Below are 27,096 nucleotides of genomic sequence, written 5' to 3' on the forward strand. Positions count from 1 at the left end.
GCGCACCTGCGCGTCGCAGGTCCGACCTATTTCATCGACGCTGCCCGGATTTGGCGCGCAGGCGGCAAGCAGGCGTGCGAACCTCCGAGTGGCGAGACGGGCCGCGCTGAAGGGCCCGGCCCTGCCTCTGGAGGCCGGACCCCGAAAAGGCTGGTTGAACGCGTAGAGCCCAGGAAGAGGCTCCAAGGCGGCCCAGCCCGGGGTCCGAGCGTAGTCCTCGCCGCCGGTATCGGGAGAGTTGTTCGCCAAAGGCGGGCCGCCGGAGAAGAGTGTGTGGCTCCGAGACCGCGGCCGAGAAGAGAAGAAACGCGATTTCGGACGGAGCGGCTGTGTGGCGCGAGAGAAAGGTCGGCGTCGAAGAGGAGTGTTCAGGCCGAGCGTGCAGAGCAGCGGCTAAGGTAGGGGGGAAGGGCAGGGCGGCGGTTTGTACGGGGACGGAACCCGGGGTCCGGTTCGGGGTCGCCGAAGCTTCCTGAAAGCGGTCTCGGTCCGCGCCGCCTGGGTTGCTGAGTCCCTCGGAGTCCACCGTCTGATGTTGGGGACCCCGGGGTGTCGCGCCGGGCGCCTCTCCTCGGCAACCTCGCCCACTCTTTGCAGAGGAAAAGAGTTGATGAAAACAGGACTAAACAAACGACTGGATTCCAAGAACCTTCCTTTTCCAGAGTCTCCCCCTCCAGAGCCAGCGATTGTCACGACCCTCCCCCAGTGCTGCTTACCCAGAAGCATTAAAAATGAGCCTTCTCCCAAAGGTCTCGCTTAGGGGAATATAAAATAAGCAGGGTGATAAAAATGATTTTCTCGTATGTGCTACCCTCTACTTGGAGTTCATTCTTGGTCCGTAATTTTACCAAGACCACAGAAAAGTCTGTAGCTTCCCTCACACCCACACTAATTCCTCCACACAAAGCTTTATTTTCCTTGGGCGGCTGACGCCTCCCTAATCACCAGGGTGTCTGCTGGGCCCCACAGCTTCTCTCCTTCCTGGACCTTCATTTCTTGATACTCGCTGCAGAGTGAGACGCTGCTCAGTGGTCAGCCCAAGATCCAGCATGGGTGGACCTGAATACAGTGACCTGATGACACCTTAAATTCCAGATACCTGCCAGCAGAAAGATCAGAAGTAGCAATGGCTTTGGTGTCAGGTATTCAAAATGACCCACCATACTCACCTGTCCTTTCAAAGACAGAGAGCTCTGAAAAATATTTAGTTGTTGAGACCCCCAGCCTGTCCTGCCCTGGAATTAACCTAAGGGATATAATTGCCCTTTTTCCTTTTTAGCGTTGCCTCCTGAGACCCACAACCCCGTAATAAGCTGTCTTGCTAGTGCAATAGGTAATAGAGAGCACTGGGCACATAGAAGTGCAAGGAAAATCCTTCTTTGACCAGCAGTGGAACCCAGACCTCCCACATGGAAGGCCAGAATTCTGCTACTGAACCACTGATGCTTGTTTCTCAACTGCTGGAGAGCAGGTCTATTCAGAGTCTCTGGAAGGACTTCGAAAAAGCAATTTTTTTTTTTTACACAGCTTTTTACACAGCTGTTCTCTTTGGAAAACAGGTGGCAGGTAGAAAACACTGGCGGCAAAGCCTTGCAATGGGGATTTACGTAAAGTAGCACTACAAAGTAATGTCACTCAAATAAAAATGTCTGATTTGAAAGTGCCTAATTCTGGAGGGGGGTATGCGGGACACTCTTCCCAAATAGATAATAGACTTCTAGAAAAATATCAGAAAATGGGGTTGGCTCAGTTGGTGGAGCATGTGTCTCAGTCTCAGTGTTGTGAGTTTGAGCCCCATGTTGGATGTAGAGATTACTTAAAATCTTTAAAGAAAAAGAAATTAGTTAGACTCTTGTCTGGTCCTAAATCTAGTGTGGACCTATGGAAAGCTAATTTCCTCCCTGGCTGAAGCAGTCTCTTTGCTCTCCCATTGCTTGGTGCCTCCCAAACCCTTTCCTTCCATTTTTTTCACCAGTTCTTTACACAGTGAAAGTTCAGGAGGCTGGCTCATTGGGTATGGGCTGAGTTACTCAGGAAAATTGGGGTGATAATTGAATATTGCACCTCTGAAGCTTCTTTTGAGTGTATAGAAAAGAGCAACACACCATCTTGGCCACAGAAGGTAGCCAGGGAAAAAGAATTTGACATTTCCTATTGACTCTAGAATATGCCTTCTTCAACCAATTTGAAAACTTCCCCCTGCCTTTGTCTCTGTATGAGAGTCCAATCTTCACTTACAGTTAGCCTGGTACAGACCTGCACTATTTTTGATATATATAGCTGGAACTGACTTTTACACTTAATTTGAGAGGATTTGAATCCTTTGTAATTGATTGTATTTAGTGTTGGTTGGAGATTGCTGACAGTTGTTTTTCACTTCCACCACCTCATTGTGTGATTTCTATTGCTAAAAAAAAAAAAAAAAGAAGAAGAAGAATTTCTCCCTGCCTGAGTCCTGAGATTGAGTCCCACATTGGGCTCCTTGCTCAGCAGGAAGCCTGCTTCTCTCTCTGCCTGCTGCTCCCCCTGCTTGTGTCCTCTCTCTCTCTGACAAATGAATAAACAAAATCTTTAAAAAAAAATCTTGCAGAAGATCAACAAGGAGATAGAAGACTTAAACAACATGACATAACAGACATCTATAGAGTGCTCCAGCCACCAAGAACAGAATAATACAGTTCCTCTCAACTGCGCTTAGAACATTGTCCAGGATAGACCATACACTAGGCCATGAAAAAAGCCTCAGTATGTTTAAAAGGACTGAGATCTTTAAATTTTGAGACCTCTCACAAACCAGTACTATCACATAGTCTAGTTGCAAGTTGGCAGTTGTGCTGGGTAGCTTGTTTGGTCCTCTTTCACTTTGTCATAATTGTTTAGTGACACATACGGAGGTGGCCAGGGTCACACATAATGTGGGCCACTAACCTGCAAAAGCAAAACAGCTAAACGGAAGAGACAAATATTCCAGAGAAGTTTCTCTAGTGTCAGGCTCACAAAACCAGGGAGAAATTGCTCCATGGAAAGTAAGGAGGTGTCAGAGGATCACTTTCTCTCCTAACTGTGTCTCTCTTTAAAACTTTAGCCTCTATGTCACAACATGTCATTGCATAGAAATGCTGTGAATCACCACCAACCACCATACACCCATGACCTTGATTTTTACTTTGCTCTGACAAAACAACCACTAGTCAGCAGATAGGGGTCAACACAAACTATCAATCTGTGTTCTACAAAAACTGCTCTGGACATAAGAATATGTGGGGCTTTGGGGCTCCTGGGTGACTCAGTTGGTTAAGCCTCTGCCTTCGGCTCAGGTTATGATCCAGGGTCCGGGGATGGAGCCCAGCATCTGGGTTCCTTGCAGGGAGCCTGCTTCTCCCTTTGCCTGCCACTCCCCCTACTTGTGCTATTTGTCTCTCTTTGACAAATAAATAAATAAGATCTTTAAAAAAAAAAAAAAAGAGTAACACTAGTGTATAAGTCACCACTGCATGTATTCAAAGACATGTACAAAAACTCTTTAAATGACTTTGACAAATGGGAAAGATACCCTGTGGAGCTAGAATGATTTTCATAAGTGACAATCACAAAATACCTGTATAGAGATTAACACAGAACAATCCACACATACAGGAGGAGGGCAAGGCTAGGAAATAGGGATGTCAAACTTGACTTCAAGTTTAATGAAAACCTAATATGCTTCCTCAATGAGGGAACAGCAGCAGACATAACCCTGGGCTATGGCAAGAAGAAAATTCAGACAGGATAGAAATCTTTATAAATTAATTATTCACACATTGAATATTATACTCATATTTTTTCTTATAATGTTAAACTAACCTGGAATAAAACTAGAGAACCAAAGAACACCACCAAGACCCGGGGCACCTGGCTGGTGCAGTGGGTTAAAGCCTCTGCTTTCGGCTCAGGTCATGATCCCAGGGTCCTGGGTCCTGGGTTCAGGGCTGGCATTGGCATCGGCATCGCATCGGGTTCTCTGCTTAGCAGGGAGCCTGCTTCCCCTCCTCTCTGCCTGCCTCTCTGCCTACTTGTGATCTCTGTCAAATAAATAAATAAATAAAATCTTTAAAAAAAAAAAAATGCCAAGACCGTCAACAAGTTTTAAATTTTAAAACTTTGAAATTTTGGGGCACCTGGGTGGCTCAGCGGGTTAAAGCCTCTGCCTTCAGCTCAGGTCATGATCCCAGGGTCCTGGGATGGAGCCCCACATCGGGCTCTCTGCTCAGTGGGGAGCCTGCTTCTTCCTCTCTCTCTCTGCCTGCCTCTCTGCCTACTTGTGATCTCTGTCTGTCAAATAAATAAAAAAATAAAATCTTAAAAAAAAAAAAAAACTTTGAAATTTTTCCTGACAGAAAAGTGACTTCATGACAATCTTTAAGGTGATAAAAGAATTTGGGAAAATATTGATTCCTTATGTTTTCTATGCACTTACAAGAATAAACAATGAAAAATATGCTTATATTTTAGAGAGAGATGTGGTATCAGCACCTGGGCACACAAATACTGAGAGTGGCTGCTGGGGGTGGGTGGGCTCTGCGTCATTGGTGACCTTCACAACAGACCAGGTGACCTTGTGTATCGGCAAGGCCTCAGCAACTGGAAGACAGGGGCTCCTAAGATTCCATGACAGCTCTGACTTTCCAGTTCTGTTATTGTGACTCCAAACAGTTACCTGGCAGCCTGGGTGCTCTGTCTGGCATTCTTACCAGAGCCTGAGCTGTAGGCAGTGCCCCAGAGGGACACAGCTGTAGGCAGTGCCTCAGAGCTCTGAGCTCTGGTATCTTCTGCCTTGTTTTTGTGGTTAAGAATTCTTCCAGTTGTGGAATGCTGACAAAGTTTGGCCCCAATGTGAGTATGAATTTCATCTACATACTTTCAACTTGTTTAATTCCATTTTTTCCCCCGCTTAATGAAACTTCAAGGTATAATTTACAAATTATAAAACTCACTGGGATTGTATATTTCAGTGATTTTTTTTTTTAGTAATTTACCGGGCAGTACAGCCATCACCATAACCTTTTCTCTCTCTCTCTTTTTTTTTTTTTTTAAAGATTTTATTTATTTGTCAGAGAGAGAGCGCGAGAGTGAGAGCGAGCACAGGCAGACAGAGTGGCAGGCAGAGTCAGAGGGAGAAGCAGGCTCCCCGCTGAGCAAGGAGCCCGATGCTGCGGGACTCGATCCCAGGACGCTGGGATCATGACCTGAGCCGAAGGCAGCTGCTTAACCAACTGAGCCACCCAGGCGTCCCTCTCTCTCTCTTTTTTTAAAAGATTTATTTATTTGCTTGACAGAGATCACAAGTAGGCAGGGGTCGGGGTGGGGGTGGGGAGCAGAGTCACCGCTGAGCAGAGAGCCCTATGCGGTGCTGGATCCCAGGACCATGGATCATGACCTGAGCTGAAGGCAGAAACTCAACACACTGAGCCACCTAGGCACCCCATTTTTCACTTGTTTCTAATTATTTGTGGGATTTCTGCTCCCCAGGTTCTGGCTATACTTCTTCTACCACCACAAGCTTCAGCATGGCAGAATCTCTCACCACCTTCTCTGATCAAAGGACAGAAATGAGCATCCTGGAAACCAACCAGTACTTGTGCTCCCAGCTGGAAAAAAGCAAACAGAACTTCCGGGACCTCATGGAGAAATTCCTCACATCCAAGGCTACTGCTTATGTCCTGGCCAACCAGCTGCAGAAATACAGTAAGCCCCTGGGTTCACAGTCACCAGAGTCATAAATGATGGCCTGTCTTTCCCATGAGAAACTAAACACTATCCAAACGTTGTTCTCCCTCCATCCAAAATCTTATCCTGACTATACTCCTGGAAAGGTAGAAGTGGGTATTTTACCCTCAATTTGCAGAAGATGGAAACACTGAGGCACAAAGGAATAAAGTTTACAGTGAGAGGTGGGAGGCGTAGAGGCTAAAACCTAGTTCAGACACTGAATTATTTTTTCTCTCTTAGGAACATGTGTCAGATTCTAGAAACATATAACGTCACTGTTGGCTCAAATATCTCAGGATTCAATTCCAACTTTGACTAAGTACCCCTTTGCAAAGCATTGTGCTAGCTGCACTAGGAGTGTATGAGTATTCTTTCCTGCTTTATAGGAGCTTAAAGCTGTCTGTTCCCAACTGAACTGCAGATATTTGGAGATCAGAACATCGATAGCAGACACAGAGGGAAGTCCTGATGCCTGGAGCAAGATTTTTTTCCCATATGAGTTCTAAGAAGCTGTTCCTCACACTCTGGTGAGATTGAAAATATTTCCAGGAAAATCAGAGACTGTAATATCTTTTTCGTCTCTCCCTGAATATGAACTTTGCAGACAGCAAGCTAGTCCAGGATCTGGGCTTTGAGACAGGTAGCCAGAATAAGGGTGAGGCTAAGGGGGCAAGGCCTCCAGTCCAGCAGACCCAGTCCGTGTAGGAGCTGGCCCTTTCCTCTCCATGCTCAGCTCTCACATTTGGAAATCCTTGGACAATCCCAAACCTGTTGGTAATGGGGGCCGGGGAGGGGGTTGATGTAGTGACCAAGGGAACCATGATGGAGTGAGGACACATGAGAGACAGGAATATTAGAGGAAGATTCTTGCTGATATTAAAGTGTGCTTTCAGATTTCTACAGTTATTTTTCACTAAATCAATGGGGGATAAAATTTGCTATCCAACTTACTAGACATAGAGAAAAAAGCTAAAAAGCCTACCTATTGGGGCGCCTGGGTGGCTCAGTGGGTTAAAGCCTCAGCCTTCAGCTCAGATCATGATCCCCAGGGTCCTGGGATCGAGCCCTGCATCGGGCTCTCTGCTCAGCAGGGAGCCTGCTTCCTCCTCTCTCTCTGCCTGCCTCTCTGCCTACTTGTGATCTCTGCCTGTCAAATAAATAAGTAAAATCTTTAAAAAAAAAAAAAAGCCTACTTATTAAAGAAGGAAAAGATGAGCTTTGGGATGTGGAAATATAAGGGTTTTGTTTTGTTTTGTTTTGTTTTGTTTTTTACATCACTCATTAAAATCACAATTGTAAGACAAATTTTTTGAAGCTAGAAAAGAAAAAAGATACCACCCTAGATCTTAGTGTAAAGGTATTACAGTGCAGTGATTAAGAGCACGTATCCTGGGGCCAGACTTCTGGGGTCAAATCCAAGTTACCCTCTTTGTACCTCAGTTTTCTCATCTGTAATGGTAATAAGAATAATATTTACCTTTTCAACTAGTAGTGGTGATTACATGATACTAATTTTTTTCTTTTTCTTTTCTTTCTTATTTTTTTTAAAGATTTTATTTATTTGACAGAGATCACAAGTACAGAGAGAGAGAGAGATGAGGAAGCAGGCTCCCTGCCTAGCAGAGAGCCTGATGTGGGACTCGATCCCAGGACCCTGAGATCATGACCTGAGCTGAAGGCAGAGGCTTAACCCACTGAGCCACCCAGGCAGCCCCTTCTTTCTTATTTTTTTTAAAAGAATATTTATTTAGGGATACCTGGGTGGATCAGTCGGTTAAGCGGCTATCTTTGGCTCAGGTCATGATGCCAAGGTCCTGGGATCGGGTCCTGCATCAGGATCCTTGCTACGTAGAGAGTCTGCTTCTTCCTGTCCCTCTGCCTGCTGTTCCTTCTGCTTGTGCTCTCTCTCTTTCTCTCAAATAAATAAAATCTTAAAAAAACAAGGCAACTATTTAAAAAAAAGAATATTTATTTATTTGACACAGAATGAGAGGGAGAAAGAGAGCACAAGCAGGTGGAGTGGTAGGGAGAGGGAGAAGTAGGCTCCCTGCCGAGTGTGGGCTTGATCCCAGGACCCTGGGATCTTGACCTGACCCAATGGCAGACCCTTAACCGACTGAGCCACCCAGGCATCCCTACATGATACTAATTCTTTTTTTTTTTTTAAACATTTTATTTATTTGACAGACAGAATACAAGTAGGCAGAGAGGCAGGCAGAGAGAGAGAGGAAGGGAAGCAGGCTCCCTACTGAGCAGAGAGCCTGATGTGGGGCTCGATCCCAGGACTCTGGGATCATGACCTGAGCTGAAGGCAGAGGCTTTAACCCACTGAGCCACCCAGGCGCCCCCATGATACTAATTCTTGAAAATCTAGTAGAACAATGCCATGGAGGCACTATGTATTAGTTTTCCCTCTAACACAACACCTGGTAGCATTTGAACATACATCTTTCAGATTTTTGCCCCTCCGGATACCTGTTACATAGTTGTATCCAGATAAACTTGGAAATCTTTGAAATTTTGGGGGCATTATTGAAACTCTCAACATGGAGAGCTATCAGTCTTACAACATATGGAGACTTCCCCAAAACACAGGATATCAGTACTTCATGTCCTAGGTTAACGGTTTACCTAAGAGGCTATGAGGCTTGGTAAAGTGGCCCAAGATTTGGAGTCAGACCTCAGGAGATATGAATTCTGACTTGTCTCCTTCCATTTCAGTCATCTTGAGTAAGTTACCTGCCCATGAGCTTCTATTTCCTCATATCTAAAGTGCCATATAGTGTGGGAGATTGAGGAATGAGATGTGGGAATCCCAGCATGGAGCCTGGTAATGGGGTTCCATTTGTCCTCGGGCTGCCGCCTCATCTTAGGGCAGCAATCACAGCAGCATGTCCAGCTTTCCACTGAGGCAGGTGTGTCTATTTTCTCAGAGAGTGAAGAGTACAAAGGCCTCATCAAATCCGTGCTGGAGGAGGAAGTGCAGTTTGACGGGGAGCTGGCAGAGAAGACGAGACCGACTGCAAGGCTTGGGTAAGGAGGTACCTGTGTGGGAAAGTGGGAATTACTGTGTGAAGTGGGGCAGCCCAGGCTGCTGGTATAAAGAGCGCTTTTGTCCAAGGAGAAGGATAAAAAAGTCCATGGCAGGCACAGAACTAGATAAAGACCACTGGCGGGGCTGTGGGAATTGGGTGGTAGAGTAGCTAGGTGTCTGGGGTTCTCCCTTAAATAGCATATGAATAAAATGGAAACAGATACTGAGATGGAACACTAGCAGTGTGGCTTCTAGCTGTGTGAGCTTGGGCAAATTTACTTGACTTTCCTGCATCTCAGTTTCCTCCACTACTTCACCTGTAAAATGAAAATACAAACAGTATCATAACCCTCAGAGGGTTGTGAAGATTAAATGCATGATTCCGGGGCACCTGGGTGGCTCAGGGGGTTAAGCCTCGGCCTCCGGTCCAGGTCCTGATCAGGGTCCTAGGATGGAGCCCCGCATCTGGCTCTTTGCTCAGCGGGGAGCCTGTTCCCCCTCTCTCTCTGCTTGCCCCTCTCTCTGCTTGCGTCTCAGCCTCTTGTGATGTCTCTCTCTCTCTCTGTGTCAAATAAATAAATAAAATCTTTAAAAAAATGCATGATTCCAAGTTAGAATCATCTCTGACACATACGAAGCTCTCAACAAATATTTTTTGTGATTATTATACTTTATTTTTTATAGGTGTGGTGGTTATCATTAATGGACTAACATTTTCTACCACAAGAGAGATTTTCCCAGCTTTCCAAAATGCCTTTTCATGATATGTTTCTCCTCAACTTTGATTTTTTTTCCCCCTAAGTACCATACTATGTGGAGCACTAAATGTAGGGCTGTTGGGCAGATGGACGATCAGGCAGCTGTTATCTGGAAAATAGGTTATTAATGTGCTGAGGACTAACATGGTCTATCCTCAGAGGGTTTAAAATATAGGCCAGATTGTGGAATTCAAGATGTCTTTTAGCCCTCTGTTGAAATGAAATCTGAGAAGCTCAAGTGTGTAAAATCTACTAAACCAGAGATACCTGATTGTAGGAAGCCTAGGTCTGGAGCCTTCACCAGCTCTGACACTTTATAAAAGCTCTGTGGGATAGGGTTTGAAAGACGGTCTGTGGAATATCACTCAGTAGGAAAGCAGGGAGGAGATTCAGGCATCAGATGAGACAGATGACTATAAATGTCTAGTCCAGCTTTAGGATTATGTGGTTCTCAGTATTAACTGAATACCTGCTTGTGTGTGTACACTCTGTCGAGCGCTGTAAATTGTGTGATATGTGGTGCTGTCTCTTACCTCAGAGAGCTCACATTTTGGATTGAAGTCCATGCTAAATATTTGTATAATCATTCAAAAATGGTGAAAACCCACTTAGTGTGATGTAATTGTTGTTACTCAGAACTAACTTACTCTTCATTGTCTCCTGATTATGGCTTATTTTCATGGCACTCAAGAGAATGCTATCCTTCTTGACCCTTTCATTGATTTTTCTTTTCATCCTTTGAATCAACACCACGTGCACCCAGCCAACACTTCTATATCTGGCTTGTGTGTGTGTGCACCACATTTTCTGCATAATGCTTGATGACCTATATTCCATGGAAATGGATGTGGGCTGAATTAAGGAACTGCAGGGGCATCTTTTCAAAGTAAAGTTAATTAAAAAAGAAACAAACCCAGTACTGTTTCCTCATTCCCTCTGCCATAGGCAAGTCACACAACTTGTGTAAAAATTCAACTTGGGGGGTGCCTGGGTGGCTCAGTGGGTTAAGCCTCTGCCTTCAGCTCGGGTCATGATCCCGGGGTCCTGGGATCGAGCTCCACATCGGGCTCTCTGCTCAGCAGGGAGCCTGCTTCCTCCTCTCTCTCTGCCTGCCTCTCTGCCTACTTGTGCTCTCCGTCTGTCAAATAAATAAATCTTAAAAAAAAAAAAATTCAACTTGGGAAATTTCTTAGGGGCCTTCTATGAGATGTCTCTGCTGAAACTCCCATAAGCTGTGTGCCATTATATTTTACTTTTTTTTCTTACTTTAGGAAATATGATCCCCTGATTCAGGCTCAGGCACGAGAACTGACCCACTTACGACAGAGGATACAGGAAGGGAAAGGTGTCTGTTATCTTTTCATTCAGCATACAAAGAGCACGGTCAAGTCTTTTAAGGGCATCCTCAGGAGCACTGACATTGCCCATTACCAGGGACAGAGATTCTGTGAGCAACTGGCCCACGGAAGCCAGATGGCAGAGAACCTTGCCAGCAAACTCGTCACTGGTAAGTTGGCTTACAAGCTATGGAGACCCTTAGATCCTCCCAAAGGTCCTCTCCTCCCGTAAGTCTCCATGCTTCCATGACCCTAAGAGTGACTTGTTAGCCAGATGTCCTGTTTTGTGCCTTTCTCAGCCTATTGATAGTGATGCTGTCAGGTAGAAGAAATACCTACGAGCACTCACCTGGGCCCAACGTGAGCCCCCACAGACATTTCTTCTTTCTTTTAAGGATAATTGATTTACAGTAAAATGGCACACTGTAGTGTCAGTGCTGTGAGCTTTGAGAAATGCATACACAGAGGTGTAAGCACGGCCACAACCAGGATACAGAACAGTTCCATCACCACTCAAAGTTCCTTTGTGCCTCTGTGTAGTTGAACATTGTCTCCCGCCCCAGTTTCTGGCAGCCACTGGATCTGTTTTCTGTCCCTACAGATTTTCCATCTCCTGAATGTATCAGTCGTTTCTTTGTTTTTCCACGGTTGAGTACTATTCCATTATATAGATACACCACTTTTATTTATCTCCTTGCCCAGTGCAGGGCATTTGGATTATTTCCAGTATGGGGCAATTATGAATAATAGCTATCAAGATTCACATACAGGTTTTTGTGTGAAAATACATTTTCGTTTCACTTCACTTGGGTAAATACCTAGAAGTGGGATTGCTGGGTCACGTGTAAGTGTATGTTTAACCTAGAAGAAACTGCCACACTGTTTTCCAATGTGGCTATACCATTTCAGAGTCCCGCTGGCATTGTGTGAAGGTTTCAGCTGTTCCCCTATATCAACTTTTAATAATTTCAGGTTTTTGTTCTTTTGCTTTTTATCTTTTTAGCAATTTTAATAAGTGTAGGTGTGGGAGAAGACACTGTGGTTTTAATTTGCATTTCCTTAATAGCTAATGATTTTAAGGATCTTTTCATATGCCCATTGACTGTCCTTATATCTTTGGTGAAGCCAGTATTCAAACATTTTGTCATTTTAAAATTGAGTTGTTTGTTCTTCTATTATCAAGTCTTGAGGGTTCTTTACATTTCTGGATACGAGTCCTTTATGAGATATTTAACTTGCGAATATTTTCTCCCGGACTATGGTTTATCTTTTCATTCTTTTAGCAGTGTCCTCAGAGAGCAGAATTTCTTAATTTTAATAAAGTCCAATTTATGGATCATGCTTTTGTAGTTACATATCTGAGAACTCTTTGCCTAAAACAAGGTCCTTTTCCTTTCCATATAAATTTTACATTCAGCTTACCATTACCTGTTTTGTTTTGTTTTTTAAGATTTTATTTATTTGACAGAGATCACAAGTAGGCAAAGAGGCAGGCAGAGAGAGAGAGGGAAATAGGCTCCCTGCTGAGCAGAGAGCCCGATGAGGGGCTCAGTCCCAGGACCCTGAGATCATGACCTGAGCTGAAGGCAGAGGCTTTAACCCATTGAGCCACCCAGGCACCCCCATTACTGTTTTAAAAAAACAGCAGCAGCAACAAAATCCTCTTGGGATTTTGAGTGGCATTGTTTTGAATCTATGAAAAGTTTGAGGAGGATTGGCATTTTTAATAATGCTGAGTTTTTTGTTTTTGGGGTTTTTTTTGCCAGACAGAGATCACAAGTAGGCAGAGGAAGGGGTGGGGAGCGGGGTGGGGGTGGTGGTGGCGAGGAGCAGGGTTCCTGCTGAGCAGAGACCCTGAGATCATGACCTGAGCCCAAGGCAGAGGCTTAACCCACTGAACCTCCCAGTGCCCCAGTGCTGAGTTTTCTGGGGCACTTGAGTGGCTCAGTTGGTTGAGTGTCTGACTCTTGGTTTTGAATCAGGTCATGATCTCAGGGTCCTGGGATTGAGCCCTCTGTGGGTTCTCTCCCTCTGCCTCTCCCCTGCTCGCTCTCTCTCACTCAAATAAATAAATCTTAAAATAATACTGAGTTTTCTAATGATCACAGTGCCTTGTTAGGTTGAGGAAGTTCCCTTTTTAAATTTATTCATATTTGAATGAACAAACAAATCTTTTGTTTTATGATGGTGACTGCTGACAGTAGGGAAGAAAATTAAGTCTCCTAATGAAACATGAGCAGGCATGGTCCAACCAAGAAATGTTTCCAAGTTATTTGAGAAAGTTCCTTTTTATTCCTTATTTTCCAAAAGTTTTATTTTGAATAGCTGTCGAACTCGGATAGATGTATTTTATTCATTTATTGAAATGATTGGATATTGTATCATAAGACCCTGGGTCCTATTAAAACCTTGTGGAAATTATTTTTTAGCAGGCAGTCAACCCCATTAGGTTCAGACTCCCAAGTTCTGTCTCACCTTTCAGTGCCTCTGATAGGCAGCTGTTTGGGTTGGTCCAGCAAATACGTTACTCAGGTTTAGTCTGGACTAGGTGGTAGTTTATGTGGTGATTCAGTTCTCTAATCCTTTGTCATGATTCGTTGGGTCTATTCCACACATATTCGGTTTGGGGGTGAGTCCTGGGACTTTTGTCAGCTCATAGACCATTTTCTAGCCTTTCTTCTCTCTGGTATTTCTTCCATACTTTTTAGTTTCCCAAGGGTCCCTTTTCCAAATTCCTCTGTTCAGAAAGATTGAGTTCACTCAGAGATTACTCTTCTCACACTATGTTGCAGTTCTGCATCACTGGGGCTACTTTGAAAGCGAGGAGATTAGAAAATAGAGAAATAGAAAGTAAAAGGGAGCATTCTTCACACTTTTTAGGCAAGAGGTCCCTTTTTCCTGGTTCTTTTGATCAAAGAGTTAGATTCTCTTTTGTGATTTAGGTCACAATTCAGCTGCCTTGATAATATAGTTCTGCAACTGTGGTGGTCTCTAGTTGGGGTCAGGAAAAAAAAAGGAAAAAATAAAAGAAGGGGAGATTCTCTTCATACACTCTGGCATGCACAGGTGACTTTGTCCAGTCATTTGGTTAGAAGGGCTAGGTGGGTTCTCCTGAAGTTTTTGCTCCTCAGAGATTGCAATGGGTTCTTTATGAGAGCCAAATAGGACACACAACCATGGTCTAGCCAGCAGCTAGCTGTGTGGCAAAAATGGATGTTACAGCTGGAGAAGTCCACAAGGCAGCTAAGCAAGGATTCTGTGCATCGGACAAAAGACATTTTAAACTTTTTGCCGTGGCTTGGTAGCAGATGTCATGGTAATGATTTGCCATACCAGGAAAACACCATTCAGTGTTTTCTCAGGAAAACCTGCCAGGCTACTTCTCTAAAGACACAACCTAAGCCTTCTCTCTCAGAGCCTTCTGAACAAACATGCAGAGTGTTCGTTTCTGATCATATAGGCCCTCATATTTGTGATCAGATACGATCACATATGATCAGAAACACAGTACTGATCATACAGGCCCTCATATTTGTAATGTGTGAAATGGGACTTGCTCAATTTCTGACTGGCTATTTCTGTTTTTTGGCTCATAGAAAATTACAATGATAAGAAGGATGAAGATGGACAGGAGCCATTGGCACCCAGGTAAATGAATATGAAGTGATGATAGAATGGTGAAGTCTAGAGAAGATTCCAGAAGCAAAAAAAAAAAAAAAAAAAGATTCCAGAAGCAATAGCCAAGAGGTCAGATGCCCAGATGCAGGGAAAAAAAACCTCAGAAACTGCTGATTGTACCTATTTCTTTTTTTTTTTTTTAATTTTTAAAAAAGTTTTTATTTATTTGAGAGAGAGAGAAAGCATGAGAAGGGGGGAGAGTCAGAGGAAGAAACAGACTCCCTGCTGAGCAGGGAGCCCCATGCAAGACTCCATCCTGGGACTCCAGGATCATGACCTGAGTCGAAGGCCGTTGCTTAACCACCTGAGCCACCCAAGCACCCCTGATTGTACCTGTTTCATTCATTCATCGTACAGTATTGTTTGTCTTTTGAAACAATGTTGTCTGTTCTCTGTGCAGTTCTTGTATTGGTTACCATTTCCTAATAATTCATGAAGTTTAGTTAGTTAGAGTCAGTCTGACATAAGGGCCAGAGATCCCTGGTTTCTGTATTCTGAAAACCTGTACGGTTAAAAAAAAGAAGAAGAAAAAAAAAAACAAACCAGAGTGAGACATTGTCTCAGGAGCCAGTATTTAGGGGACCACTTCATATTATATTAAACAAAAGTTGTCCACAGCATTTTGAAACTGTTGTCCTAGGTCTTTGTGTGTCATTAAGTATATTTTCTCAAATAGCCGGGTCTACTTCCTTATCCACATGTTATGCAATCAGCACACAGAACAGCTGCTGCTGCTCCCTTCTGCCCAGCTCTATGTACAGTAACCCCCCCCCCCCCCCGTCAGAAGTGGATTGTTAATGCTTTCTTTCTCATCCAGTTGGCCTCTTTGATTTCTGGTGTCTCTTCCAGGAGTTTCAGATAGGACCACTTCTAAAGCTGTGGTTCCAGGTTGCCTTAGTTTAATCTCTTGATTTCTCTCCTTCCTTTCCCCCACCCCAGGCTCAGCAGGGAGCTCCAGGAGGAAGTGAATGAAGCCCAGGAAGACTCACTAGATGATCGGTATTTGACTCATTCCAGTCGCTATGACTCTGACCAGCCTCCCAGCAGCAGTGCCTTCCCCTCTGATGTGCAGGAAGCCAGCTCTGCTGTGGAAGTCACCAGTGAGTATTCCCATTGTAAAGAGAATAAAACCACCAACACTGGAAGAATGGAGAATAAAGCTCCAGTAGCTTCTACATGCTTACTGCCTCTGTCTAGGCTGCATGAGATCATCTCTGCAGGCAGGCCCTAAAGACTGACCTCGAAATTGTGCTTAGGCTGAACACAGTTCTGGTACCAAGTTTCAAGTACAGGTCCCTGGTGGCTCAGGTAATTTGCATTGTTCCTGGTCCACACCTCATCTCAGTCACTCTGGCCCCCGCTGGCATGTGAGAGGTGGTGGACTCTAGGCAAGCCAGACTGAGGGTGAAGGGATCATGACAGGCTCTCTGCTATCACTTCAGCTGTGTACAGAAATCTAATAGACCTCCTCTAAGATGAAGCATCTTAGTTGTATGTGTATAGGTATTGTTTATGTATCTGAGTATTGCCTGAGAAATATCAGCAGTTTTGCCTATATTTTTGGAGGTGGAGTATCATGGTTCTAGTCTCCAGTCTTCATCTCCCCTCAGATGACTTGCTTCCTTAAAAAGTTCCATCTTAGTACCAGAATATCTGCTGGCTTCCCTAAGGACAAGGCTTGGGTACATGGCTAGGGTTCTCATCCTTTGGGTGACGCCATTTTTAAAAAATGTCTGTGGGTTTAGTCTCAGTGCTATAATCTAATCTAAACCAACAACCAGCCTATCTACTGGGAAATAAAGGCCTAATCTACCAGCCATGCCGCTAGCATGCCCCTTTCCTAAGAAACCCCAAACTAGTCAATGTAGTTCCTCCAGGCATGTAAGAGTCCCTAGGGGAAGCAGCCTCACTGATGTGTGTGTGTGTGTGTGTGTGTGTGTGTGTGTGTGTGTATCTGTGTCTGTGTTTGGAGATTAAAATCTCAACCTTCATCTCCTTTTCCTTTTTTGACTTTGACTTTTCTTTGGGGATAAAAGTTTGGACTGTTAAGAGAATTACATGTCTTAAGTCCTCTTGTAGGCATGAGTAAGAGATTTTTTAAGATTTTATTTATTTATTTGAGAGAGAGAGAGAGAGAGAGCAGGGGGAGGAGCAGAGAGAGAGAGGGGCAAATAGATTTTTTGCTGACCACGGAGCCCGATGTGGGGCTCGATCTCACAATCCTGAGATCATGACCTTAGCAGAAATCAAGATTAAGATGCTCAATCTACTGAGCCACCCAGGAACCCCAGAAGGAGACTATCTTTTTTAAATTTTTTAAAAGATTTTATTTATTTATTTGACAGATGGAGATCACAAGTAGGCAGAGAGAGAGGAGGAAGCAGACTCCTGCTGAGCAGAAAGCCCGATGTGGGGCTCGATGTGGGGCTCGATCCCAGGACTCTGGGATCATGACCTGAGCCAAAAGCAGAGGTTTTAACCCACTGAGTCACCCAGGTGCCCTGAGAAGGAGACTATCTCAATCCACTCAGTGTTCGCAGAGTTTTTTAATGTGTTATAAGCCATGTTAGGTTTTGTCTTTTTGCCAATGGTGGGTGCCTTTTATTACCCAGGCAGTCCCCTTACAGAGGCTTCCTCATTCCTACTTTCCATTTCACCTAGAGATGTGACATCTATTAAAGATGTTCAGTCATAAATCATGTGGGAGAGGTATTTAGTAGAGACATTCCCTGTACCAGAAAGTCTTGCCTCAGAGGTGCCCACACCTCTCCCAGTACTAGATAAGCCCTACTCGGAAGGGTTCTTTGGTATTTTCCTGCCTTGTGTTAACCCCCTTTATGCTTCCCAGATCCTTGTGTGAGAGGTTGTCCTGTGGAGTTTGCTTAGCACTGGACCATGCTTTGAAGTTATTTAAAGGGCTGTTAGAGGAAGTTCCTTGGTTTTCCCTGATGAAAGAGGAGGTTGGCAGAAGAATGGCAAAAGGCAGGGATCTTACTGAAAGGCCACCCTATTAGTGATAAGGATTCTCCATCTTCTACCTCATTCCCTGTCTGGTGGAATGGCTGCAGAAGATGAGATCCACAACCTGCACCAACACCTGAGGGAAATTCTTTTCATCAATGACTGCCTTCAAGAAAAGCTGGAACATCATCTCAGCATTTCTGACCAAGGAAACGGTAGGGGGGGCCCAAGACTGCCTGCTTTTGGCATTATGTACCTTTCCAAGGATTTGCCATGTGTGTTTCAGGGCTTCACAGATTACAAGAACTTGATATACCTTACTTCATTTACTCTTAACAAATGGCCCAACTAGGGAGAATAGGGCAGTTATGAATATTCCTACTTTTTAGGTGAGTAAATAAGCTCAGATAGAGATTTGCCCCAAGGCTGAGCTATGCCTCCATCTTTGAGTTGTCTGGCCTCCTAAACCCTTCTTGTGACTCCTCTGCTATATCCTTTCTGCTGCCCCTCTCCTCTCACGTGGTGGTCATCCAGTAGGACTCAGGTTGCTGAGTAGCGCATTCATCAGAGTGAGGGTCTCTGCTGCTGCCATCCTCATCCCCTTTTCTAATGTCTTCATTACTCTTCATTGTCCCCAGAGTGGTTCTCCTCACATCCTTCTCCTGGATTGCACTCACACAGGGGCCATCATTCCTCAGTCTTGGACTGGGTCAGAACAGTGACTGGGCCTCTCTCCACACCAAAGCAGCAGCTATATCGTGAGAAAAGTGTCCTTCATAATTTCAGCCATTGGGTGTGATAATACTAATGAATGAGCTGGCACTTGTTAAGAGCCTTGTGAAAATGAAGCTTCTCTCCCATTACACTGAAGACCCAACCTTTGAGTCCCCAAAGTTTTCTTTTCTTTTTTTTTAAGATTATTTATTTATTTATTTGACAGAGAGAGAGAGATTGCAAGTAAGCAGAGAGGCAGGCAGAGAGAGAGGGGAGGAAGTAGGCTCCCTGCGGAGCAGAGAGCCCAATGCAGGGCTCGATCCCAGGGCCCTGGGACCATGACCTGAGCTGAAGGCAGAGGCTTTAACCCACTGAGCCACCCAGGTGCCCCTCCCCAAAGTTTTCTTATGGGCTGAGAAAGAAGAGAGAAGGAATTGCAGAAAGCATTATCTCAAGTGAATGTGTTTAACTTGGCCTAAACTGTAATTATTTCCTGGACTAGGATGCACGTCTAACCTTAACAGGCAGAGCTTGGAGTCTGCTGCCCAGCTGTACAATGAAAACAGAGGTATCAGGGAAGAAAGTCTGAGCCTTCTGGCTCACCTGAATCGTATTTCCAGAGGTAAGTGCTCAAAACCCACAAGAGACAGTCACTCTCAGCCTTCTTGTCTCTTGCCATACCCAGCTATAAAAACAAAAAATGATCAGGAGGCCACAGCTTCCCAAAGCCTCATGACTCATAATTCTCAATCTAGAGAGGGCTCCCTCCTAGGTGCTCCCTCTACAGGTCCCCAGACTCCAGGCTCCAGGAAGGAGTACCTCTGAGAAATGCACCATTTTAGGTACAAACCACACCTCACTAATGCAAGCCTGAGAAGAAAAGAACAATCCTCAAAGGTGAGAAGACATAAGAGAACAATTATTTTAATTGAGTAAAATTTGCCAAGATTAGATAAAGTCTGTCTTAGAATGCTGAAAGAACAAGCAAACAGAATTTAGATTCTAGGTCAGTAGTCTTTGAGGCAATGTGAGGACCAGAAATGAGCTTAAAAGGAGCAAAACCCCAATTTTGAAACGGATGAAAATAGAGTACTAAAAAATTGAGATAAGTGTAGCATATATTGATCCTTGGCAAAATACAAATTTATTGCACTCAAACGATAATATTCCAGTCACCGTATGGTTCCCAATTCGTACTATTGAGAAAAGCCAAATCAAACCAAATTACCCTCAGATTGGCAAAAATATTCACAAACCTGCAAAATATCTTCCACCTATGCCCTATACACCAGACTCAGTATTTACTAAGTTTTTGCTGTGTGTAATGCCCACCCCAATAGACATTCCTGCCTGATCTTGTAGGTGTCAGTTAAGAAAGCTCCCCTAAGGGGTACCTGGGTGGCTCAGTGGGTTAAGCCTCTGCCTTCGGCTCAAGTCATGGTCTCAGCATCCTGGGATTGAGCCGTGCATCAGGCTTCCTGCTCATCGGAAAGCCTGATTCTCCCTCTCCCTCTGCTGCTCCCCCTGCTTGTGTCCCCTCTCTCGCTGTCTCTCTTTCTATCAAATGAATAAATAAATAAAATCTTTTAAAAACAAAAAAATTAAAAAATGATTTTACTTACTTGAGAGAGAGAGCACGTGTGTGTGCACAGGCTGAGGCAGGGGCGGTGGGAAAGCGAGAAGCAGGCTCCCGACTGACCCACTGAGCAGGGAGCCCAATGTGGGCTCTCAGTCACAGGACCCTGGGATCATGACCTGAGCCAAAGACAGACAAAACTGAGCCACCCAGGCACCCCTCCTTTTGCCTTCTTGTACCTATGTTGCTTTTGTTTCCAAGGACTCTTCTAAATAGGACAGACCTCAGATTACTGGAACCAGTTGCCTGGTGGCTCAGAGAGTGGAAGGACCTGGGAGTTTGTATCAATTCCAGAGACCCTACCTGTAAATCATTATCCATGATTTATAGGTATAGGCAAAGGAAAGCCCAGCTGCTTGACTTGAGGAAGACTTTGTGGTGAATTAACTTTGGGAAGATGTAATCTAGAGGTGAACTTGGTAAAGACCCAGATAAATAAACAGAAGGAAATCCAATTGAGAAAGAGATTCACCTCAGATCAAAAGAGGAAAGAGTTAAATCTTTAGGTCCCATGGGAAAGAAGCCCATGGTGGGACAGCTAGAGAGAAACAAAGAGAACCATGGGAAATAGGGCTGGTCTCCTAAGTAGCTTTATTTTTAAAATTTTTTTCTTATTTCTTTATTTGACAGAGACACAGCGAGAGAGGGAACACAATCAGGGGGAGTAGGTGAGGGAGAAGCAGGCTTCCCGGCTGAGCAGGGAGCCCCATTGTCAGATGCTTAACAACTGAGCCACCCAGGCGCCCCTCCTGAGTACCTTTAACTCATGCTGTCATTGTAAGAACCTGGTCAGGTTTTGCCTAACACAAATGCTTAGATATCACAGCTAGAGATTCTGATTAAAATGGTTTCACAGGTGTTTGGGGTATTAGTTTTTAAAAGTTTCTAGGTGATTCAAATATGTGGCTACCAATGAGAAGGACCACCAATCTACTAAGATCTCAGCTCATCAGTACAGAAGTATCCCAAATAATGCAGTTACTTATGAAAGGCCCATACTAGCCATTAATGGGATTTGCATTCCTCTTTCAACAGTCTTGTTTGTATAGCACGGAAAAAAAAAGACAAGAGGTAGATGAATGGGTTAGATCTATAACCGGTCTCTCTAGAGCAGATAAAGGAAATTAAGATTTTAGATATTTGGGGGGGGGATTGGATGTTTTAACTTGAAAATAATCTTTACACCAAATCTGATGCCTTCAAAAGCTTTTAGATCTTACTGTCCTAAAGAGAATATAGCAGCAAAAAATCTAAAACTTTAGAGAACAAATTTGTATTTATACTTGGCTTCCCTATGCTAAGTGAAATATTTAAAAATAAAATCTTTCCCCAAGAATTAGTTTGGAAAGAATTTAGTGATAAGGAACACCTAAGAATGAGAAATTACTTTTTGAGTTTTCACTTAGAAACTCAGTTGATCTAGTGGAAATATTCCTCCAAATGTTCCTAAGGAGCGTCTGTGTTGCCATGTGAACTGGGGAGACCTCCAGCCTTTGGTGCTTCCACCTAGCCAGACCAGAACGTGTTACTGAAGGTTCTTGGTCTTGTCATGAGAAGAAATTCAAAGACAGACATGTAGCCCAATGGATTGAGTAAAGAAGCAGGAAAGTTTGTTAAAGCAAAAAAGTACACTCTTAAGCTATGAGAGCAGGCAAGCTCAAGAGAGAGGTAGAGCAGCGTCCCCTGGGGGTTGGGTTTCTTACAGTTGTTAACTAGGGGACGGGAAGCAGGGCTTTGACTTTTTCTTCCTAATTTGGTCAGGGGTTTACTGTAATGGCATTGCCATCTTAGCTGGTCTGGTTTGATCTCGCTTCTTGTAGTGTGTTGGCCAGGACAGGCCTCTGACCCTCCCAGTAGCTGCCCATGACCATCTCGTTGACCTCCATATCCTGTCAGAACCTAACTTCCTACTTTTACAACCTGATGGAAAATTAATGTTACAGGCTCTTGGCTCTAAAGGGTGTAACTGGATCAGTACAAGCTTTAACTTTGCTTTTATTTGCTAATTTTCCCTTCTCTCTTTCTGATGATTCCTTTCTTTCTCTGTAATCTCTTAAGAAGAGACTCTATAAAGTCTTATTCCTGTCCCAGCCAAGGTATTCAATATAGCTTGGAGCCTGTTGGCTTCCTCCAGATTGAAGCCTTTCCTCTCCCTTTTTTTCTTAAACTTTGTGACATAGCAAAAAGGCTCAAAGCATGGATTTTAGTCTCAGGATTTTCATTTATGGGTCTTGTGTCTTTAATTACTGCTTGACCTATTGATACCACGGTTTCAAGGCCAAAAGTGGAATTGGATTTGGATAATAAATAGATTCCAGTACCAATTCCAGCTTGGAGGGGAGATGTTTCCACACCAACAAGCAATTTTTGGGACACCAAAAATTGAATTCCATTCTGATACTACCTACCACGTTTACCGAGTAGAAGATAGCATTAGGTTCCACAGGTTAGGGGTTCAGTCCTGTGAGACTGCCGCCACCCTGGCCCCCACTTCAGATGCTGGTAGCAAATCCAGGTTGTCACCTGTATATCTTGACTATAAATTAGTTTCCTGAGAACCCCCTCCTAGGGTCTGATTAATTTGCTAGAATGTCTCACAGAAGTCAGAGAAACATTTTACTTACTAGATTACTGGTTTATTTTTTCCATGTATACGTGTATGTGTGTGTGTGTTTGTGTGTGTGTGATCTCTGCACCCAGTGTGGGGCTGGAACTCATGACCCAAAGATCAAGAGTTCCATGCTTGGGGCGCCTGGGTGGCTCAGTGGGTTAAGCCTCTGCCTTCCCCTCAGGTCATGGTCTCAGGGTCCTGGGATGGAGCCCCGCTCTCTGCTCAGCGGGGAGCCTGCTTACCCCCCTCTCTCTCTGCCTGAGTCTCTGCCTACTTGTGATCTCTGTCAAATAAATAAATAAAATCTTAAAAAAAAAAAAAAAGTTGCATGCTCTACTGACTCAGCCAGCCAGGAGCCCTGATTACTGGCTTATTTTAAAAGGGTATAGCTCAGGAACATCCAGAGGAAGAGATGCATAGGGCAAGTCATGGGGAAAAGGTACAGAGCTTCCATGCTTTCTGTGGGAGGTCTACTCTGCCAACACCTCTACGTGTTCACCAACCCAGAAACTCTCTGAACCCACATCTTTTGGGTTTTTAATGGAGGCTTCATTACGTAGGCATGATTGAATAAATCACTGGCAGTTGATGACTGAAGTCAACTTCAGCCCCTCTCTCATCCTCAGAGGTCGGGGGATATGTAAGACTAAAAGTTCGGGGCACCTGGGTGGCTCAGTGGGTTAATCTGCCTTCGCTCAGGTCATGATGTCAGGGTCCTGGGATAGAGCCCTGGATCAGGCTCTCTGCTCAATGGGGAGCCTGCTTCCCCCTCTCTCTCTCTGCCTGCCTCTGCCTACTTGTGATCTCTGTCAAATAAATAAAATCTTAAAAAAAAAAAAAGAAAAAAGACTAAAAGTTCGGACTTTCCAAATCGTACAGTTGGTAGTCACTTTCCATCCCTCCAGGGCTTTCCCAAGGTCACCTCATTAATATAACAAAAGACTAATGCCAAGCATTTTAAGAGTTCTGCCAGAAACTAGAACAAAGATCAAATTTACATTTCTTATACATCACAATATTACAGATTATATGTAAGGACCGTGCTGGTTTTCACATTCTAGGACTCCTACCTTGGCACCACCCTCCTATTAAAAACACACACACACACACACACACACACACACACACACACACATATATGTATACTATCATATATATATATATATATATGTATATATATATATATATGACATTAGGAGCATGAAAATCTTTTCATGCAAAGTATGCTCTTATTTCTAGAACAGACTATTTCTGAATATACATGTTTGAAGCAAGGCACATCTGGGAGGTGTGAAAGGTCTTCATTTTTCTTCAGAAGAGTAGAATGAAGAATAAATTGATCCTGAGGGAGGTGATGGTAGGGATCTGTCTAGCCCACTTGCAGCAGTTTGAGCAGGGCTATCAGCATTATGAGGTGGTGGGACCCTGCATTCCACACCACAGGGCACATGATATATTTTAGAGGACTTACCCTCTAATCTGCTCGTGTAACTCTTTCCAGACTGTAGTTTACCACCACAACTTACCCACTTTTCAGGTTGCACTCGGCTTCACTTCTTCCTTAGCTGTCACCTCAGCCTCAAATACCAGCAGAACTAATAAAAAATTCTCATTTAATTTTTTTTCTCTTCTATTTCAGGTAAGAACTAACAGTGGAAATACGAAAAGTTCTTATTTCAGCAACGCTTAGTCAGTTTCCCCATTGATGAGAAAAACTAAAAAAAAAAAAAAAAAAAGTGAAATTCCCAATTAAGAAAGCAAGAAGACTTCGTCTCTCAGAATCAACTTTCACAGCCACTCTAGATTTTTACTCCAGATGGATTGTTTGCAGAAATCACAGCTCTTAAGCCTGCAAATTTGACAACTACATAAGAAACAGCAATACGCAGATTCACTGATGATCGTGAGATGCCTCACCCTTTTCTCTCCCCATCCCCATCCTGTGGATAACTGGAGTTAGCAGCAGCTGGAAGAAAATGTTAAGGACTTGGATCAAGAATAAGTCAGAATAATGTCATTGCAGACTGTTACCATCTCTTCAGCACATGTCCATTTCCTTGAAGGATGAAAGTTTAGAAATCTCAAAGAATGGAGTTTATTTTATATAGTCTGTTGCCTGTCATTTTTAACAAATCAAATTTACAAAGTGTTCTTTCTCCAGCTAACAACAGGAAACTCGGTATATCTGCTATATTTATACCCCAGAGTGACAGCAACCAAGGCGGGATGCATCACTTCATTCCAAAATTAAATGTTATTGAGCACCTGGTATTAGATACAAAAACTACATTGTGTCTCACACTCTGGGAACTGAGATAACTCAGGCAAAAATTCTGCCTTTACAGGTGTCTGTAAGCAGGGCAGCAGTCTCATACGTGTCTACTGGTGAGGAACCCAAAGAAAGGATGATACAATCACTGCTGGAGAAGGATCCTGAGGATTTTTATTCACCCTTGTACTTCCTGCATAGGTCTAGCAAAAGTTGCATCCTAGAGGTCTCTGTTTAGAGTACACAGGGAGAAATAGTCTATCTACAGGAACTGGTAGGTTTCAGATAACTCCACTCTCATTTGGATTTTTTTTTTTTTTTTAAGATTTTATTTATTTGACAGAGATTGTAAGTAGGCAGAGAAGGGGGCGGGGGGCCCTCATTTGGATTTTTTTCCCTGAATAAGTACCCATTGATTTGTCTTTTGCAATTAAATATGAAAGCCAGACATCTTATTCTGAAGCTTTGAAACATTAAAGTAGCCTCAAACTTACCAGATTTCCAGGCTTGAAGGTTGATTAATGTAGGAAGAACAAATCCTAGATGGCAGGAAAGAATCCTTTAGATGGGGGTGTACAGCAAACTAGTGACTTACATTTTCTTGTACTGGTAGGTAGTATTGAGGACTGCCATACCTTTCTTCAAGGGGAAGACCCATAGAGGGCCAATTTTTAGTCCAGGACTGAGCTGTTCAGTATCCTAAATTTTACAATCAAAATTATTTTCTTTGAAACATTTCCAACCTACTGAAAAGTTGAAAGAATATGAAAGGTCCCCCAATAATGGGTCCGTGATTAAAGGAGCGAGACTGATACAAGGCAAAGGTCAAGCAAAGCTTTATTTCCAGCCAAGCATCGAGAATCAAACCGACCGTCAAACAGACTGGTTGGGGCCGCCTCTTACAGAGAGGGCGACCCCTCCCTGCCTTACAGACTATCTTTTATAGAGCAAAGGCCATGTGGTTGGGCCTGGCAACGCATAGGTGGCCAATGAGATTGTAACACACAGAGAAAGCTGCACAGTCATGGTAGGTCCCACATGGGTGGCCAATTGAACTACAATTCACCACATAGTAGCTATTTGAACTAGCCTATCACCTTGGTCAGAATTGGCGCTCAAAAGGCATCCAAAAGGTGGGGCCCACAATCCTTGGTAGCTAGGGAGACAGTATGCGTGGTCTACTGATAGATGTCTCCACCTGACCCGACTCATCCCTGCATTCGGGCCATTATCTCCACCTGACCTGACCCGCCCTTGTATTTGGGCTTTGTTACCTGGGACTGGTTCCCCCGACTTGCTTTTAAGTAAGTTCCCCTGGGTGTGGTGGGGCAGGCAGGGTCAGTTTAAGTTTTACTGCGTAAACAACAAAATGGCTGTTCAACCGAGGTGGGGCCGCTCTGGCTAAATAGGCCCTTACATTCCCCCCTTTGCTTTGGAGATTAGTCAAATCCTTGACTCTGCTAGTCTCTTTTCACGGCTGCCAGCCTGTTTTTAAGGACTCCAGTGTGATTTACCCAGAAACAGCATTCCTTTCCTAGGGCTACGCAGAGCTCCCCTTTTCTTAGAAATAGTATGTCAAGCCCTAATTGTCTATATTTCCCACCTACACTTTAATAATAGGAGCAACAATGAACTTAATGAACTCATCATTTTGAGTCTTAGCTTTAGTCCACGATCAGCAGGGTCCACCAGCAAGCGGCATCCATCTCTGGAGGGCGTTCTCGTCCTTGGCTCGTTTGACGTAACCTGCACAAATCCAGGCTCCGTCACCCTCAACTTCCACCGCCTTGGGGGTGGTTGGGATGACAGCATACGGTCCCTTCCAGCGAGGCTCCAAGCCTCCCACTTGGCGGCGGCACATCCAAACCAAGTCCCTGGGTTGACAAGGATATGGCTCCACTCCGTCTCTGTCCCAGTGTGGGCAGTTCAGATCCCTGCAAAGGCTCCTTCCAAGACAAACTGCAATGCCTGCAGTGACTGGAGTATAGACTGATCAGTCATTTCTGCTAGGGCAACCTCTTGTAGCCGAGGGCAGAGCGGTGGGGCGGGGGGTGGGGGTCTCCCAAACATTATTTCAAATGGGGTCACCTTGTTTAAGCAGGGTGTACATCACGCCCTGAGGAGGGCTAAAGGAAGGAGATCCACCCATCCACCTCCAGTCTCCAGAATTAGCTTTGTTAATGTCCCTTTAAGAGTCCAGTTCATTCTCCCTCCTTGCCTGGAGCTCTAGGGCCCGTAGGCACAATGTAGTTTCCAATCAGTGCCCATGGCCTTGGCCAATGCCGGTGAGACTGAACTCACAAATGCAGGGCTGTTGTCTGACCTGATCACAAGAGGTAACCCAAACCTC

The 27,096-nt window shown here is 44.2% G+C and overlaps 1 protein-coding gene across 4 annotated transcripts; it reads left to right on the plus strand.

Annotated features, from left to right (window-relative positions):
- The first annotated feature begins 155 nt into the window (after positions 1-155).
- Positions 156-24,170, plus strand: LOC116858767 (neuroblastoma breakpoint family member 6-like protein). 4 transcript variants are annotated; one of them, XM_032843665.1, is made up of 9 exons: positions 156-398; positions 5,509-5,724; positions 8,682-8,781; positions 10,812-11,047; positions 14,474-14,525; positions 15,495-15,655; positions 17,624-17,731; positions 18,733-18,852; positions 24,117-24,170. In XM_032843665.1, exons 2-9 carry the CDS (start codon positions 5,547-5,549, stop codon positions 24,125-24,127), a joined length of 966 nt encoding a protein of 321 aa, XP_032699556.1. In that variant the 5' UTR covers positions 156-398; positions 5,509-5,546; the 3' UTR covers positions 24,128-24,170. The 4 variants fall into 4 exon arrangements, with proteins under 4 accessions (XP_032699556.1, XP_032699555.1, XP_032699557.1 ...); XM_032843664.1 differs by lacking the exon at positions 156-398 and adding an exon at positions 4,776-4,872; XM_032843666.1 differs by lacking the exon at positions 156-398 and adding an exon at positions 4,776-4,872 and having other exon boundaries at positions 17,627-17,731.
- Positions 24,171-27,096: the final 2,926 nt, after the last annotated feature.

This window comes from Lontra canadensis, unplaced genomic scaffold (genome assembly GCF_010015895.1).
Source record: "Lontra canadensis isolate GAN:19392208 unplaced genomic scaffold, GSC_riverotter_1.0 scaffold142, whole genome shotgun sequence".
Taxonomy (NCBI): Eukaryota; Metazoa; Chordata; class Mammalia; order Carnivora; family Mustelidae; genus Lontra; species Lontra canadensis.

Bases quoted from the DNA above. Each gene is read 5' to 3' on its own strand.
- LOC116858767 (XM_032843665.1), top strand. From the start codon at position 5,547: ATGGCAGAATCTCTCACCACCTTCTCTGATCAAAGGACAGAAATGAGC. The intron at 11,048-14,473 runs GTAAGTTGGCTT...TTTGGCTCATAG, and splicing joins TGCCAGCAAACTCGTCACTG to AAAATTACAATGATAAGAAG. The intron at 15,656-17,623 runs GTGAGTATTCCC...GAATGGCTGCAG, and splicing joins CTCTGCTGTGGAAGTCACCA to AAGATGAGATCCACAACCTG.